General features: G+C 41.0%; 1 protein-coding gene across 4 annotated transcripts in view; it reads left to right on the top strand.

Annotated features, from left to right (window-relative positions):
* The window catches only part of LOC125692643 (cytochrome b-245 heavy chain), a 28,734-nt gene that overhangs the window by 4,264 nt on the left and 9,485 nt on the right, over positions 1-14,985 (top strand). Inside the window, exons 2-7 of one of the 4 annotated variants that reach the window (XM_048943412.1) lie at positions 314-402; positions 7,187-7,282; positions 8,289-8,399; positions 11,861-11,945; positions 12,436-12,581; positions 13,430-13,620. In XM_048943412.1, coding sequence (XP_048799369.1) covers positions 400-402; positions 7,187-7,282; positions 8,289-8,399; positions 11,861-11,945; positions 12,436-12,581; positions 13,430-13,620 — 632 coding nt within the window. In that variant the 5' untranslated portion in view covers positions 314-399. Of the gene's footprint in view, positions 1-313; positions 403-3,583; positions 4,941-7,186; positions 7,283-8,288; positions 8,400-11,807; positions 11,946-12,435; positions 12,582-13,429; positions 13,621-14,985 lie in introns of those variants that run through there. The other 3 variants (XM_048943401.1, XM_048943431.1, XM_048943422.1) reach the window with 3 other exon arrangements.

The raw sequence follows: 14,985 nt of genomic DNA, 5'->3' as shown, positions 1-14,985 counted from the left end.
TACTGTCTCTTTTTCCCTTTTGCTAAATCCAAAGCTCCTCGCAAGGTTATGAATTCTGCTTTCTGTGCTTAGCTGGTATGTGCCAGAATTATGGCATTCTTAATGCTATCTTGCATGAAACTACTACCATCCACAAACATTTCCACATCTGGATTCCGAGGGGACAGTCTTTCAAATCAGTTCTGCTACAATATACTTGTTCAATAGTGTGAAGACAGTCGTGTTTGATTTCCCTTCCTTCTATTGTGTTTAAAAACAGGGCTGGATTCAGTATATTGGTTACTTTTAATTCCATATCCTCTTGCTCCATCAGGTAGTTCGTGATCCAGTTTTGCTCCTGGCTTCAGCTGGTTACGGGTTTGGATTTCGACCATCCATGTGTTCCTGTTGCCCAGATCCATGGTATCACTGCAATTTCCACTCCTTCTGGTACTGTCTGGTCAGGATGGGATGATTTCTGTAACGTCACCATTACAGTGATGTATGGCTACAGCCGTGTTAGTCTGTTTTCAGAAGCAATTTAAATATGACTTAGCAGCCTATAGGCTTCATGCTCAGCCTTAGCACAGGGATGAACCATATTTTAGTACTCTAGCTAATAGATTATTTTAAAGTGAAGCTTTATGCAAAAGCTTGCTCCTTGGTGCCACAGTTCATTGTGTTGTTACCTTTCTTAGACTTGTGCATTTAACATGAAATCATTTCTCAGTGTTTCTCCTATTGCTGTTAACAAAAACTCAAAGTCCTCAGTACAAACAAGGCTGAGCCAGGAGCCATGTCGGTCAGATGTCATGCTGCAGGCAGGGATCTAAAACTGACATGAGTTGCCCTGTCACCCTCATGCTGAGAAACAAGAGAGAAAAATCAGCAAAAAAACCCCCACCTTTTACTGCACTCATTTGTATTTTACAATATGAGTGCAGCAGTGTAAAGTAGGATAGACCCGTGAAATTAGGATGTTGGCAAGGGGTTACTGGAGTACTTCTGTGACTGTGTGATGATATTGATGCTATTTCTTCCTCCGCTGTAGCACAGCCATTAGGGCACCCAGCCAGCCAATGGAAAAAGCTGTATCAGGACATGGTTCTGTGAAGCAGTGTCTTTTGTGTGCATGTGCGTGCTCCTAGGCTGCCTCTGCTCAGGGAATGCATTTGGCTGTCACGTGGCTAGCAGGCCACCACTGTACTAGAGCTTCTGGTCACAACTCACTTTTAAGCTGGGGACACTGTGTGTGCACCATTTCCACGAAGCTCCCAAGTCACTGCTCTGTGTCTCAGCTCTGCTTCACATCCCTGCCCATCTCTCTCCTTCAGCACAGAAGTGGAGATAACTGAACTCCCCAGAGCTGAAGCTTTTTTGCCTGCTTTTTCCCTTCTGAAAAGGAGAAATGTCTGCAGCAAAGAGGCTTTGTAGCAGAGGCAGGTGAAGTGACTTTGAATACAAACATAGCTCCAGCACCCCATGTTTTCAGTATGGTTTATCCACACAGTAAGCTAAGCAGACAGGCTCATTTTCAAAAACTGGGTTTCAAAGTCAAAGATGAGAGAGGTGTGACAGATGTCTACAAGAGGGAAATTCTGTCAGAAGACACCCTCTCTTTACACCAGAAGACCTGTGATGAGACAAGGCTGACAGATGTTCAGATCCATCAAGGAGCTCACAGCAGCAAAGGAAAGCAGAGCTGAGACCCGTAGGGAGACAGCAGGGAAGTGGCACTTTCAGTCATGTGAGAAAAGAATCTGCCCCTGGAGCTTGCAGGCTGTGGTGCACTGATATTTCTACCTGTTACACACCACTGACTTTGGTTCTTGTTTCTGATCTGATATCTACTAAAATATTTCCCCTTGAAAATGTAGGTCTCCAAGTGGTAAATTAACATTTAATACAAAATGCTGACAGTGGGCTCATTTTCTTACTCAGCTTTTACAGAATATATATATATATATATATGTATAATATAATGGAATCATCAGCACCCTCCCCGCTGTCCTGAAGAGTGGTGCAGGCAGTTGAATGAGTGAAAACCTGCCCCAGCAGAGACGTCACTGCTGGCCGCCAGGTGGCGGTGCCGAGCCGCCGTTGCCCGCTGCCTGAAGGCTGCCACGGGCCTCCACGTGCTCGGTGTGCCGGCGCTGGGCTGAACGCAAGATAAGAACGCAGGAAAAAAGCGCCTGGCGGGTCGTGAAAGCTGGGCTTCTGTTCAGTGGCTAGGCTGGGCTATATTTCTTGCAGACCCGCGCAAAGCTGGGTTATTTTGGCCCCAGGCTTTATGTATAGGGGGTTATGCTAACCTCACTTTCTGCTTATGCCAGCCTTAACCTGAAAAGTACTGCCAGCTTAACGCGATCATGGTTTTAAACTAAAATAAGGGAGATTTGGATTAGGTATTAGGAAGAAATTCCTCACTATGTGGGATGTGAGGCGCTGGCACGGCTGCTCAGAGAAGCTGTGGTGCCCCATGGCTGGACGTGCTTGAGGCCAGGTTGGATGGGCCCTGGGCCCTGGCCTCAGCATGGGATAATTTATCTTGTAAACAAAACAGGGGTTGTGAAAAAAAGGCAGGGGTTTCATACTATCTTATTCCCATGAGCAAAGGGGTCAGTGCAGTGACAGCCTGAGACTGGACGTGAAAGCAGGTCTGGTGTGTAGTGTAGCAGAGAAAGCTCCATAGATGATGCTTTTTGAGAACGGATATAAAGTTAAGGATGAGGCTTTCCCCTCCATGTAAGAAGTCTTAGAAGATTCTAGTCTGCTTTTTCCTCTTTGGTGTAAAATCAAGGGAAGGTCAAGAGACACACAATGCAAAGAATTCAAAATAAATACTTCGACCGACAAAATAAAAGAGGCTAGTCAATGTCTCTCACTGGCTATATGGGAGGGAGCTCAGCAGCCTTGTCTTAGCATATTGGCAGCAATGCAGGAACTGGGTCTCTTTCATTTTCTTTTCTTTACCTCTCTCTTTTGGAATCTGTGCATGCAGAATTTTTCATGGCCCTTTTAGTAGGCAGGTGTGAAGCACTCAGTCCTATGTTGTTTAAATTTGTACAGAAATATACAGAGCTTTATTTCACAGATCAACAGAGGAACTAGAATAACTGGCATAAAATTACTGTGAGGAAGTGAAGAGTCCTGAGATCTGAGTACTTTTTCAGGGCTGTCACACAGAAAATGGTTCACTGAACCATTCACTACAAAGAAGAAAAACAGCGTGCAGTAATCAGCTAGCACAACAGACACTTTAGAAACAGAGTAAGAAAAAAGTGTTTCAGTTTTTCATACTTCAGTTTAACACACTCCTACATAATTGTTAATACACAGCTGCCAACATTCCCTTTTCTTGTATATGATGCTGTTTGTTTTTTTTTTAACTAGACCAAAGCATGAAACATATACATCTCTGGGATATTACACCAGTGATATTTCACACTTTCAGAAGGTTCAAACAGCAGAATTAAATTGAGGGTGATGTGTGGGTGGTTTTGATACCAGCTCTAGCCACACTTGTTACATACAGAAACCATGCTATATGTTGTCCTGTCCATTTTCCAATTAATGGCAAACCTCTCAAATACCAGGGAGCTACAGCATCCACCAGCTGTGGAACTATTCAAGACCTCTATGTCTTGAGCTCAGGTTGTGAGATAAGCTATGGGTATTTGATAACTGCTTGGCTGAGAGCAACTAAATTATATTCTGCTTCATGGCCGCTAGTCAGACAGTTGAGAGAGTGTCAAACTTTGACAGTTGTGACTGATCTAAACCCTGCCCCTTTGGAGTTTATGGCCTGCCAAAAGCCTCCTAAGGCAGAGAGTCCATGTTTTGGTGGCTCTTGTATCTGAGGAGCTGCCAGGCAAGCCAGGGCTGTTGAAGCTCAGAGCATCCTGGCTTCGCACACTTGCTTGGAAGAAAAAACAGGAAGAGTACTGCTATTCCTGGGTGGAAGGAGCTGGCTAGTCTTCACAGCTAGAATGGACATCCATGAATCAGAACAGACACTTTGCCTTCCCTGACCACTTTTCCTTTTATGCTCTTTATTGTGGATTTGGGAATCGTGATACCATAGAGGCAAAACATTCAGAAGTCATTAAACTCCCTCAAAGGTATTGCTTTTTAAAGAAAGAATTCTTTTGGAATAAATGTCTGATGGGCTTGTAAGCTACAGAATATACACGGACCATTTTCCATATTCTTTTCTACAATCACAGAAGCAAAGTCATTACCTTTTTTTTTTTCTTTTTTTCTTTTTTTTCATAGTGTCAGAATTCCCAGAGCTGGAACTGTGTGAGAGTACAAAAAAATGAAAGAAAAAAACCAGACAGTCAAGTGACACGTGTCCTCCCTGCTAACCCAAGTGGAGAGGAAATGTTACAGTTTGCATGTGTGTCCCTAAAAAGAAGAGCTTTTGATTATATTTGGAGGCTCCTGTGAACCTTGAGTGATCAAAAGATAAATCATTCTAGTGACTATTTGTCAAGAGGGATCTGCAGGAATGGCATCTCTGACCTGGGATGATAAAGAAGATAAGGCCGGGATGAGATAATTCTTCTGTGAATTGTGTATTACAGTTCAGCATTGAAAATTATTCAAAGTGACAAAACATTTTTCAGCAGAAAGCCTCACCAGTTACAGTATTTATTTTATCCAAACTCTGTATCTTGAGGAAGAGATAGTTTATGTCATTTATAGGTGTGTGAGTTATTAAAAGTTGGTAGAAACATGTTTGAAATTGAACTATGGGTATGATATGAAATTGAACTATGGGTTAATTTATTTCCTAAATGAATGAGAAAGGAAACAGATTGCTGTGAGCTTCTGCTCTCACTTCCTTATGAGAGAAGTCATAGACACTGTCCCAGAAAGAACGGGGCTGTTGTGCACTCTTGTCTCGGGCAAACATGGGTAACTGGGTGGAGAATGAAGGACTGTCCATCTTTGTCGTTGTAAGTACCATTTTTTATTGTGATTTGTGTCCAGTAAAAAGGTCTGCAGAGTGTTTTAATAAGCAGATCTCTTTGTGTCAGCGGATAATGTGTTTGATTATTCAGAAGATAGGGCAGCAAGTGCAGTGACGCACTTCAAGAACTTGATTTTGAAGGAGCTCTCCCTGGTACGTGCGTTGCTGTAGGTTTCATTGTGAACTGAGAAATGGTTGTATGTTAGCTGTTTTCTTGGATAGAAATACATTTAAGTGCCTGCTATTTTTAGATGCAACGATGAATTAAGGAAAAGAAATAACACTGCATCTCATTGTTAACTATTGAACTTCAAAATAGAAAGCAATCACAACAACAGGGTTTTCTTGCATTTTTGTAAACAGAAGTAGATGCAACTGAGAGCAGGTTGGATGTGTCTTGAGGATAGAAAATTAGCATTAGAGTCAGATTCCAGAATTTAGAGCAGAAAGTGATGAATTTTTCATTAGGGCAACTAGCATTTGAATCCATTTTGAATAGTTTGCATGGAGTAGCTGTGAAAGTATATTAAACTATTCCAAGCAAGATTTAAAAGTACTAAAAATCTCACTCTTGTTTCATCTAGATAAACAGTAAGCAAGTCCTTATGGGAGAAAATTCAGGCAGAAGCTAGTATTTCAAAGTTCTCTTTTTTTCACATCAGTGCAATGTCATACTCAAGTATATACATATGTTTATATTATAATATATAAAACATGTAATAACAAAGTAACACCATTTAAGGGATTTCTGCAAAGTGGGGTTAGTATGTGTAAGTACTATTCACCGAAATCCTTAGCAAAGCATTCTTCATTGCCCACTACAGTATTATTATACAGGGCTGTCCCATGCCTGATAGAAACAGACACGATCTATATTGGTTTGCCCCAACAAAGCAGACACCTAATGCCAGCACATACTCCCTCCACTGGCCCTCACTAAAGAGTATAGGTGGCAGCTAACTTTGCCACCTAGCTACAGTTGGCAGAGGATGTCACAGTGTTTTTCAAAGGGTCCATGTTCTGAATGGGTCAGTACCAAGAACTGTGAGAGTCCATCCAAGATCGGCATTTTGTGAGGCTACTGTATGTGGAAGTGGCACACTCTCGCTTTAAATGTGTGAGCATTTGATCTTGAGATTAATTTTATAATGAGGATTTGGGGATTCCTTATATGCTTATCCTTATCCTTATACTGATGGAAATCCCTTCACTTTCCCAGACTAATTCCATACAGGTAAGATGTTGGCTTCAAATGCCAAACCAATCCCAGGTTTTTACAGTGTCAGGTTGGGCCAAAGGACCAGCGAATATATGGGTTGAGAGGGCTGAGCTACTGTCAAGTCAGTTTCTGGTATCCTTAACTTACAGCCATAGACTGAGTTTTCTCCCAGTTCTTGGAGGTTTTTTTGTCTGTTTGTACGTCCTGGTTAATCTGTTTAGAATAGAGGTGCATTGATACAGATTGTACCACATAACACAGTATGTGAAATCAGCCAACAGCTGATTTGATGGGCAAATGGCCAAATTTCTGCGGCCAGATGGGCTACCTTCTGTAGTTTTGAGAAGGGCTAATAACTTACCTTTTCCTGAAGAAATCTGCACTGTAGGATACACACTGTGAGAGTACTGCAGTATAGCTATGAAAAAACCCGATTTTGGATAGTCTAAACTCTACCTAAATGCCTGCATTGAATACTTCTTGCTGACTGATTTCAGACATTTAGAGCCTCCTACACAATAGAAAACGTTATGGTCAGGCCTCGGGTGTAATTAAGGCAATCTATATTTAGATCTCAAGCTTCTTACTGCTGTTGAACAGCAATTAAGTGTTCCTCATACAAAGGTTAATACATCTAAGGAAGCACCATTTTGAAGAGGTCCTAAATTTAATGATGTTTGGAGATTTAACTAACCTCACAGACTTAATTAGACACGTGTAATATCACAGTTCTTATATAATCATGTCTAAATTCTTAGAACCATGCAAAATTTTCTGCTGCCAATATCTGTACTTGTGTTTATTGCCATTTCCATACACCTCAAAGCTGATTTCTACCAGAAAAAAAAAATACATATATACATATATGTATATTCTCCCTGCTGAACCCTCATACTCAGCACAGCTGTCTCTACAAATAGAAACACAAAGATCTCATTGGCCATTTTCTGTGCTGTGTAAATTTTCGTGAATGATCAACAAAGTTTAAAGTTTCCTCTTCATTTTTCTTTCAGCTTGTGTGGTTGGGGTTAAACATCTTCCTCTTTTGGTGGTTCTATCTTGCATATGATCTCCCACAAAATTTCTTCTACAGCAGAGTACTCCTTGGTGTAAGTACAAAGCATACATTATCTTGGCACAGAGTGCACACACACAATTTTTCCTAGTTTTATTTGACTGAAACAGGATTAGTTTGCTGGAGCAACAGGTTCAAGAAGGAGTTAAAAGTCAAATAAATGGATAACTGAATGCACATAGTTGTCCAGAGCTTCTGAATAGAAAGCTGATAGCAAAATGGACACATCTCATTCGAAAGATGTTTCCAGGTAACAATTGTGCTCAGGGTAATTAAAGTGAATATGCATGGTGGCTACTTTATTAAGGAGAAGACGAATAAAGTATTGCTTCTAGAACTATGATGCAATTATTTCCCCTTCCAGTTGTTTTTTTGTAGCACGAACAGTTTATATGGCTATCAAGGGAACATATTCCTAAAAGATGAGGCAATGAATTTCCCTGGATTCTTTTTACAGAGATGCACACACAAGGGACAGTTTGGAGCTAGAGTCCTAGGCCTTCTGAAGAGACCTTAAACTGAGATGAGCTTTATGAGCATGACAAAGCTTCTTTGATATTGGTGCTAGTTGCAAGAAAGACTAACCTACATTTGTGAAGAATTCTGGATCCAGTCTCATTGCTTTTCTGAACACTAAACCACTTCCCTCTTAAGCTGTCCTTCCGTCTACCCTAATTCAGCCAACTGAAATAGCAGCGGGGAAATTTTCTTCAAATGTTGGGAAGGAAAATGCTGCTAGTTTAAACTTGCACCTGCACTTGGCTACCAACTGCCAAATGTGACGGGGAGCTTTTCATACTGCTGTGTTATTTCAAAACTGTAAATAGAAGGTTGCTTATCTGGAAGAATCTTCTCTTTCTGCATTTGTGCCCCTAACTAGGCCAGAGCATGGCTGCTCTGAAGTGCAAACATTGTTAACTAACTCTAAATCTCATGCTCATGAATAGTTGTGTCATAATCACATATAAAATCTGTGCTTATCTGTCTCCTGGATAATGTCTTAGGTAATTAATTTAATAATAGTACCTCTCCAATTTCAGCATGCTTTGGCTCTGGCAAGAGCTCCTGCAGCGTGTCTGAATTTCAACTGCATGCTGATTCTGCTGCCAGTATGTCGAAACTTGCTCTCCTTCCTCAGAGGATCAAGTGCGGTAAGATGAAAAAAGAATTTCAAAATTTATGACAAATAATAACCCAAGTAGCTTTGCAAGTGCACCAAGAATCTTTGTCCAAGTTCCCCAAATATACCATAGTTTTGGGATCTCTTCTTTGAAGAAGCAGATAATCTCAGGGTTTTGCTCTGAGCAAGACAGAGGTCTATATGCCAGTGGTAAGCCTAGAGCTCTATTGAGATATTTAGCCTTGACTTACCCTTCCTCTTTTTTTTTTGTCTCCTGGGCATCATGCTGTCTCAGATGCAAAGGCCCTCTGCTCCATGCCAACCATCGTTGGTGGTGCTTACACATATTTGCCTAGTCTATCAATGGTACAGTACCCATTCATAGTGGGATAAATTAGCCTTTATCTCCTTGCTTGCATTTTCAGCTCTTAAAGCAAATACATGCTTTCACAGACTTTTAGAAAGGGACCTTTTCAACAAGTTCATAAACTACATTCTTCCTTTTTTGCATTGCATGTCCATCTCAGGATGAGAAGTTCACCACCCTTTTGACTATTTCTAGCTCCCAGCTGCCCAGTATCAAGGAACTAAGAAAAGGACAATCGATTCTAGGTGATATGTGGAGTGGCTTCCTATGGTAGCACTGACTCTGTCACGTTGCTGAAATGCAGATTGCTGTCTATTATAACAGAAACAATGCAGGAAAAAAAAAAAAAATTATCCAGGCATATTAAAAAAAAAAAGGCTCCTGTTCCACAGCTCTGATGATTAGGCCTCCAAAGGGAACTGTAAGCTGCAAACCTTGTTAATACAAAATGGATGTACCTTGTCAGCTGAGGGGACCCTAGCACTTCTTGTGGTTTTTTTTCTATTCATCCTGTTGCCTCATTTCTATCTGCATCACAGTCACTCCATTCCTATCAAGGACCAGTATGCTGCCACGCCACACCTCAGTGGAATAATATTCTCCTCGAGCTCATCAACTTTCCTTCCAAATATATGATTACTCCTTTCTTTCTATCATCCTTAGTACATGCGCAGTCAACAACACTAGTTCACAGAACATGGTTTTCATCTGTAAATCTGTCAGAAATTCTTTCATGCAGATGAGACTGTTTGTTAGGGTGGAAAAAGCAGAGCAAAAGAACAAGCAATCATACAGTATGTGCAGTTTCAAGAGTCCTTCATAGCAGAGGAGAGTGGGATATAAAGCCACCAGAAAATAATCAGACACAACCCAGGCTATATATTCATCTAGTACATATACTCTGGCAGTCATTGTGGATGAATATGAGCTGCCTCTGCTCCTAAATTATATTTCCAATGCCATCCAAAGTGCTCTGGCCTTTTTTAGGCATAGCACTAACAAATATAAACTTGGAAATATCCAGTCCAGACTTTCTATCTTGTTCTATACCCCTTCAGATTCTGGGCAGTGATAAAAGCAGACATGCTGTCTCCATGTGCGTGAAAGAAAAAGAATAATAACTAAAAATGTAGGGCTAAAGTTGTTCTTCCTCTACTTTGAGGAAGATCAAATAGTATATGCCACAATGACAGCTGGCTCCCCAAGCTGCAAAAGTTAATAATGAACATAAATTTAGTAAGATTTTGTGTTGTCATTAGATGAGTACAACTGGAAAACACTGATGAGATCTTGATCATACCAGGTCTTCATGAGGTCTGAACTAGATCTCACAGGCATCAAGCTGAAAGCAGGTTGGGAAGAGGACTTCTGAGCTCAAAGCAATGAAAGAACTGAAGACATTTGCAGAGACATTACAGTAATGCTAAAATATGATTCTAAGGGCTGAGAATTTTATTCCAGCTGGGTCATAATGCTGCTTGTCCCTAGTTGCAAATCTCCTTTTCAGTTTGCAAGTGAGAATCATGTAGAGAGCTGCATGGTTTTGGTGCCTGCCTGCAGCTCACTGTCTGGCTGTATGAGGAAGCTAAAGGCTCTGAGGGTGTACAAGGACATGAGGAAGGGACATAAAATAGGACTGTTAGGCAGTCGGACTTTGTTTAACTGCAATTGCATGTTGCAATAAGGCTATACCTCAGGAAGAAGGTGATTATCTTAAGCAAAACATGTCAAGTCCAATGTGCCAGGAGTAGTGCTGGGACTGTCATAGCCTTGGTGCAGCAGTACAGTTGCTTATGCTTGTTCTGCTGTTCAGTCTAATTAATTATGCTCTGTGAGGATTTCTTAAGAAAATCAAGATTTTTAAATGTCATGTAACATATTGAAAGGGTAGTGGCCTTTCCAACAGCAATGCCATTGAGGTTAGGGAGAGGGGAAATTTGTACAAACCAATTGCTCAATAGCAGTGTGCTGGAAACTCCCTCCCTTTACATCCTGCCACCCAGAAATCATTCACTACAAAGATATTTATCAGTAACATCGATATTGTCTTTGCATACCCCTTTGTTCTGTATTCATTGCTGTTGTTAATGAGCTTCACCACTGAACCTAACTGCAGCATTTTGCTACTGCTTGGTCTTATGCTTAATTGTTCTGGTGTTCTATTGTCCCTTCTGTTTCACTCTGAATGTCTGGGATGATGTGATCCACCCTGTTGACTGGGAAGATACTTTACCATACCATCTACAAAGTTAGTGTTCAGCAAGCACTTGGATGATTATGTTGCTCTCTTAATTGGCTGTGTAAAACACCTATATGGCTCTCATGTTTTAGCTTGCTTAGTAATTTCTGGGTTTTTGTCAGTCAGCAAAAGCAATATAAGGACACAACACAGAATAATTACACTTTATTCTGTGTGGAGACAGCAAATGCTAGCTTTACATGAGCAAGAATTTATAGGAAAACTCCTGCTGACTACAATAGAGACTATAATTTAGATGGGACCTCTCAGGTACCTGTCATAATAGTTAATGAAAATATCATTCTGTTTTTCTAAGAGCCGTTCTTCAGCTTGTATTAGTAGAGACTTTTTTGTTCTTATTTCTCTTTGGGTAATTCCACTAACAAGTTGCAAGTGAGTGTTTGCCAAGTACACCCAGAGTTCCGGGAAAGGAATCACTTAGAACCAGAAGTAACTGGTGTGTTTGGAGTGGAAGCACCCAAACTTGGATGCTTGGAGTGTGAACCGCAGCAGGGTCCTGTTGCTATGTGGCAGTACAAGTCAACTTCTCCAGGCATGGCAGAGTATGATTATTCCCTCCATTTATAGCATCTAATTTAAATTTAACACAGATAAGATAGATACGTTTTTCCCATAATTGATGTTATTTTGCTTTCTCATTGTCATATACTTTGTTTCAATTAGACATATTAAAATACAACATGTTATTATCATATTCTGATATATGGAGTAATATATTTTTGTTTATATTTAGGAATTCTAATTCTTTACCAGCAATGTCACCAATTCTTGTGCTCAGGGCCTCCATTTTTTTTTCTCTGCATTTAAATAAGTGTGTGTAGGAATCACAAGTAGTCTGCAAATATTTTTTTCCTCAAACTCAAAGTGCTGCTCTACCCGTATCAGACGGCAACTGGACAGGAACCTCACCTTTCACAAAATGGTGGCATGGATGATCGCCCTTCATACTGGTTGGTACTCAAATGTTTCTTTGGTTATTGCTTTCCTGTTCGTGTTACATAGAATTCAAATGAGATCCAAGTTCTTAAGGATATAGGAAGAGAGCTGATTTTATTAACTTAAATGAGTCAGAGTGCATGAAGGCTTGAAACATTTTAAGTATTATTCTGCAACTGGTACCAAAAGATGAATACGAAAGGATGCTTTTCTCTTTCACAGCTAGTAAGATTCATGACAAGGATTAATAAAAGGTATTTGGCAATGCCTTTAGAACCAAATACTCTGACTAAAATTTCTGTTTAGGCTTATTTCTTAGCTGGCACATTTGAAACAAATAGAAGAAATTATGAAAGAATTAACACTCATCAGTGATCCGAAATTGCCATGGGAGTGGCACAGGTTCTAAGCTGCTGTTGAGAAATGCTACAAAGCTTACCCCAGAACAGGGAGCATTTACTCTGTACTTATCCCTAATTATTTCTTTTTTTTTCTCTTTCCTAGCAATTCACATCATTGCACACTTATTCAATGTAGAGTGGAGCGTGCATGCACGTGTTGAAGAGGAAGGAACATTGGCAGCTGTGCTTTCTAGACTTGGTGATGGCCCACATGAAAGCTATATCAACTTTTATAGACAAACTATTCCGGTAAGTGACATCCAGCTGTGAAGAATCATTATTACATTCATTTGGATGATTACCTAAGAGTATCTCAGAAGGCTGTCTATTTCTGGAGTGCACAATCTGTCTTTGAACCATCTTGCAGGAAAGCCTTTTGTAATTCATTTTCCTGTAGTGATCAGTAATAGTGTTGCTGATTTTTGGTAATACCTTAGGCTTCTTCACGTGAGGATTTCAAAGTAGCTTTAAAACAGCATAGAAAAAAAATGCCCTGTAAAAGAAGTTTTTTGAGTAAGGCAGGCATTCCCACAGAAAGGTCGACAGAAATTGAGAAAAACATTTGAAATTGGGTTCCCTAAGCTCAGGATTAAAAAAAGAAGAAAAAAAAAAGAAAAGGAAAAAAAAACAGAAAAAGAAAAAGAAAACAGAAAAAGAAACCTCCCAATTTCTCAGAAGCTCTGAGAATCTGACGTTCTTGTAAGCTGGGAGACCCACAACTGCCCAGCACCACTAAAAATAAGAGCTTTAGTTTAGCTCTAAATATGGATGTGGGACTTCAGCTTTAGCAAGAGAGCTATGCAAAAATGTTCATTTTTCCCACACACATATTGCTGAGCAGTAGCAGAATAAGAAATTGTCTTTGGTGTGCAGATAGGTATGAAACCCTTTGTTTCTATTCTTACTTTCTCTAGTAGGAGCAGATCTGCAGTGCAACAAAATTGAAGTACGTTTTCAAAGCATTGTTGGCAAATACACAGAGGATAACCTAAAGGTTTGCAATGGGGTGCAGGATCTGGCAAGTGAGATAGACTGATGGTTCAGCTGCCTTAGCTTTGATGCAACCCCTTTGACCAACATGTGCAATTACTTCACAGAATCCTGTGGGAGGCTTATATGTGGCTTTCACGTACTTGGCTGGTATCACCGGTGTTATCATCACCCTGGCCCTCATACTAATCATCACATCATCCACCAAAATCATCCGAAGGTCATATTTTGAAGTGTTTTGGTACACTCACCATCTTTTTGTCATCTTCTTTATTGGCCTTGTCATCCATGGTGCTGGGTGAGTATTTGCACTTACCATACAATACATGATCACTACTCTGTTTTAGCTTCAAACTCTCCACTCATAGAAGCACATAGAGACTTAAGTCACTAAGGAGCAGTTATTTCTGCAGGTAATGATGTGCCAGTACAGGCTCTGAGGCCAACAGGCCCTCAGATACATACAGCAATTATTCACATGCATGAGACTATATGAGACTCGGACATGCTTATGCTCACTGATAATCAACTTCTTACGATATTTTAATTCAAAATATTTTTTTCAAAGTGCCTGTTTCTAATTCTTAATTGATCTCTGAAACCTGAAAGGAGTTACATCACACACACGTGTTCTAGCGCCTGACCACTCTTTCAGAGAAGAAGTTTTTCCTAATATGCAACCTGAACCTCCCCTGATGCAACTTAAGGCCATTACCTCTATTCCTATCTCTGTTAGCTAGGAGAAGAGGCTGCTCCCCACCTTGCCACAACTTCCTTTCAGGCAGTTATAGAGAGCAATAAAGTATCCCCTAAGCCTCCTCCAGACTAAACAATCCCAATTCTTTTAGCCATTCTTCATAAGACTTGCTCCAGATGCCTCATTATCTTTGTTCCCCTGCTCTGGACACACTCCAGGGCCTTGATGCCTTTCTTATAGTTAGGAGCCCAAAAACTGAACGCAGTACTCAAGGTGTAGCCTTACCACAGCTGAGTACAGGGGTATGCTCACTTCCGTGCTCCTGCTGACTGCACTATTTCTGATACAAGCCAGGATGCATTTTGCCTTCTTGGCCACCTGGGCACACCAATGGCTCACGTTCAGCTGAATGTTGACCAACACCCCCAGGTCCATTTCTTCCACATAGTCTTCCAGCCACTCTGCCCAAGCATGTAATGTTGCTTGGGGTTGTTGTGGCCAAAATGCAGGACCAGGCCCTTGGTCTTGGTGAACTTCATCCATTGGCCTCAGCACATCAATCCAGCCTGTCCAGATCCCTCTGAAGGGCCTTCCTGCCCTCAGGCAGATCAGCACTTCCCTCCACCTTGTTCTCTTCTGCAGACTTAGTGAAGATGTACCCAATTGCCTCATCAGTAAAGATACTGAACAAGATAGGCCCCAATACTGACCTCTGGGGATCACCACTCATGACTGGGCCACAAGCTGGATTTGACTCCATTCACCACCACTCTCAGGGCCCAGCCATCCAGCCAGTTCTTTACCCAGCAAAGAGTGTACCTGTCCAAGCCACGGGCTGACAGTTTCCCCAGGAGGATACTGTGGGAGACAGAATCCAAGGCTTTGCTGAAGCCTAGGTAGACCACATCAACAGCCTTTGCCTCATCCACCAGAAGATCATCCAGTCATAGAAGGTGATCAAATTGG

This window comes from Lagopus muta, chromosome 1 (assembly GCF_023343835.1).
Source record: "Lagopus muta isolate bLagMut1 chromosome 1, bLagMut1 primary, whole genome shotgun sequence".
Lineage (NCBI taxonomy): Eukaryota > Metazoa > Chordata > Aves > Galliformes > Phasianidae > Lagopus > Lagopus muta.
This window is presented reverse-complemented; position numbering and strand designations above follow the sequence as displayed.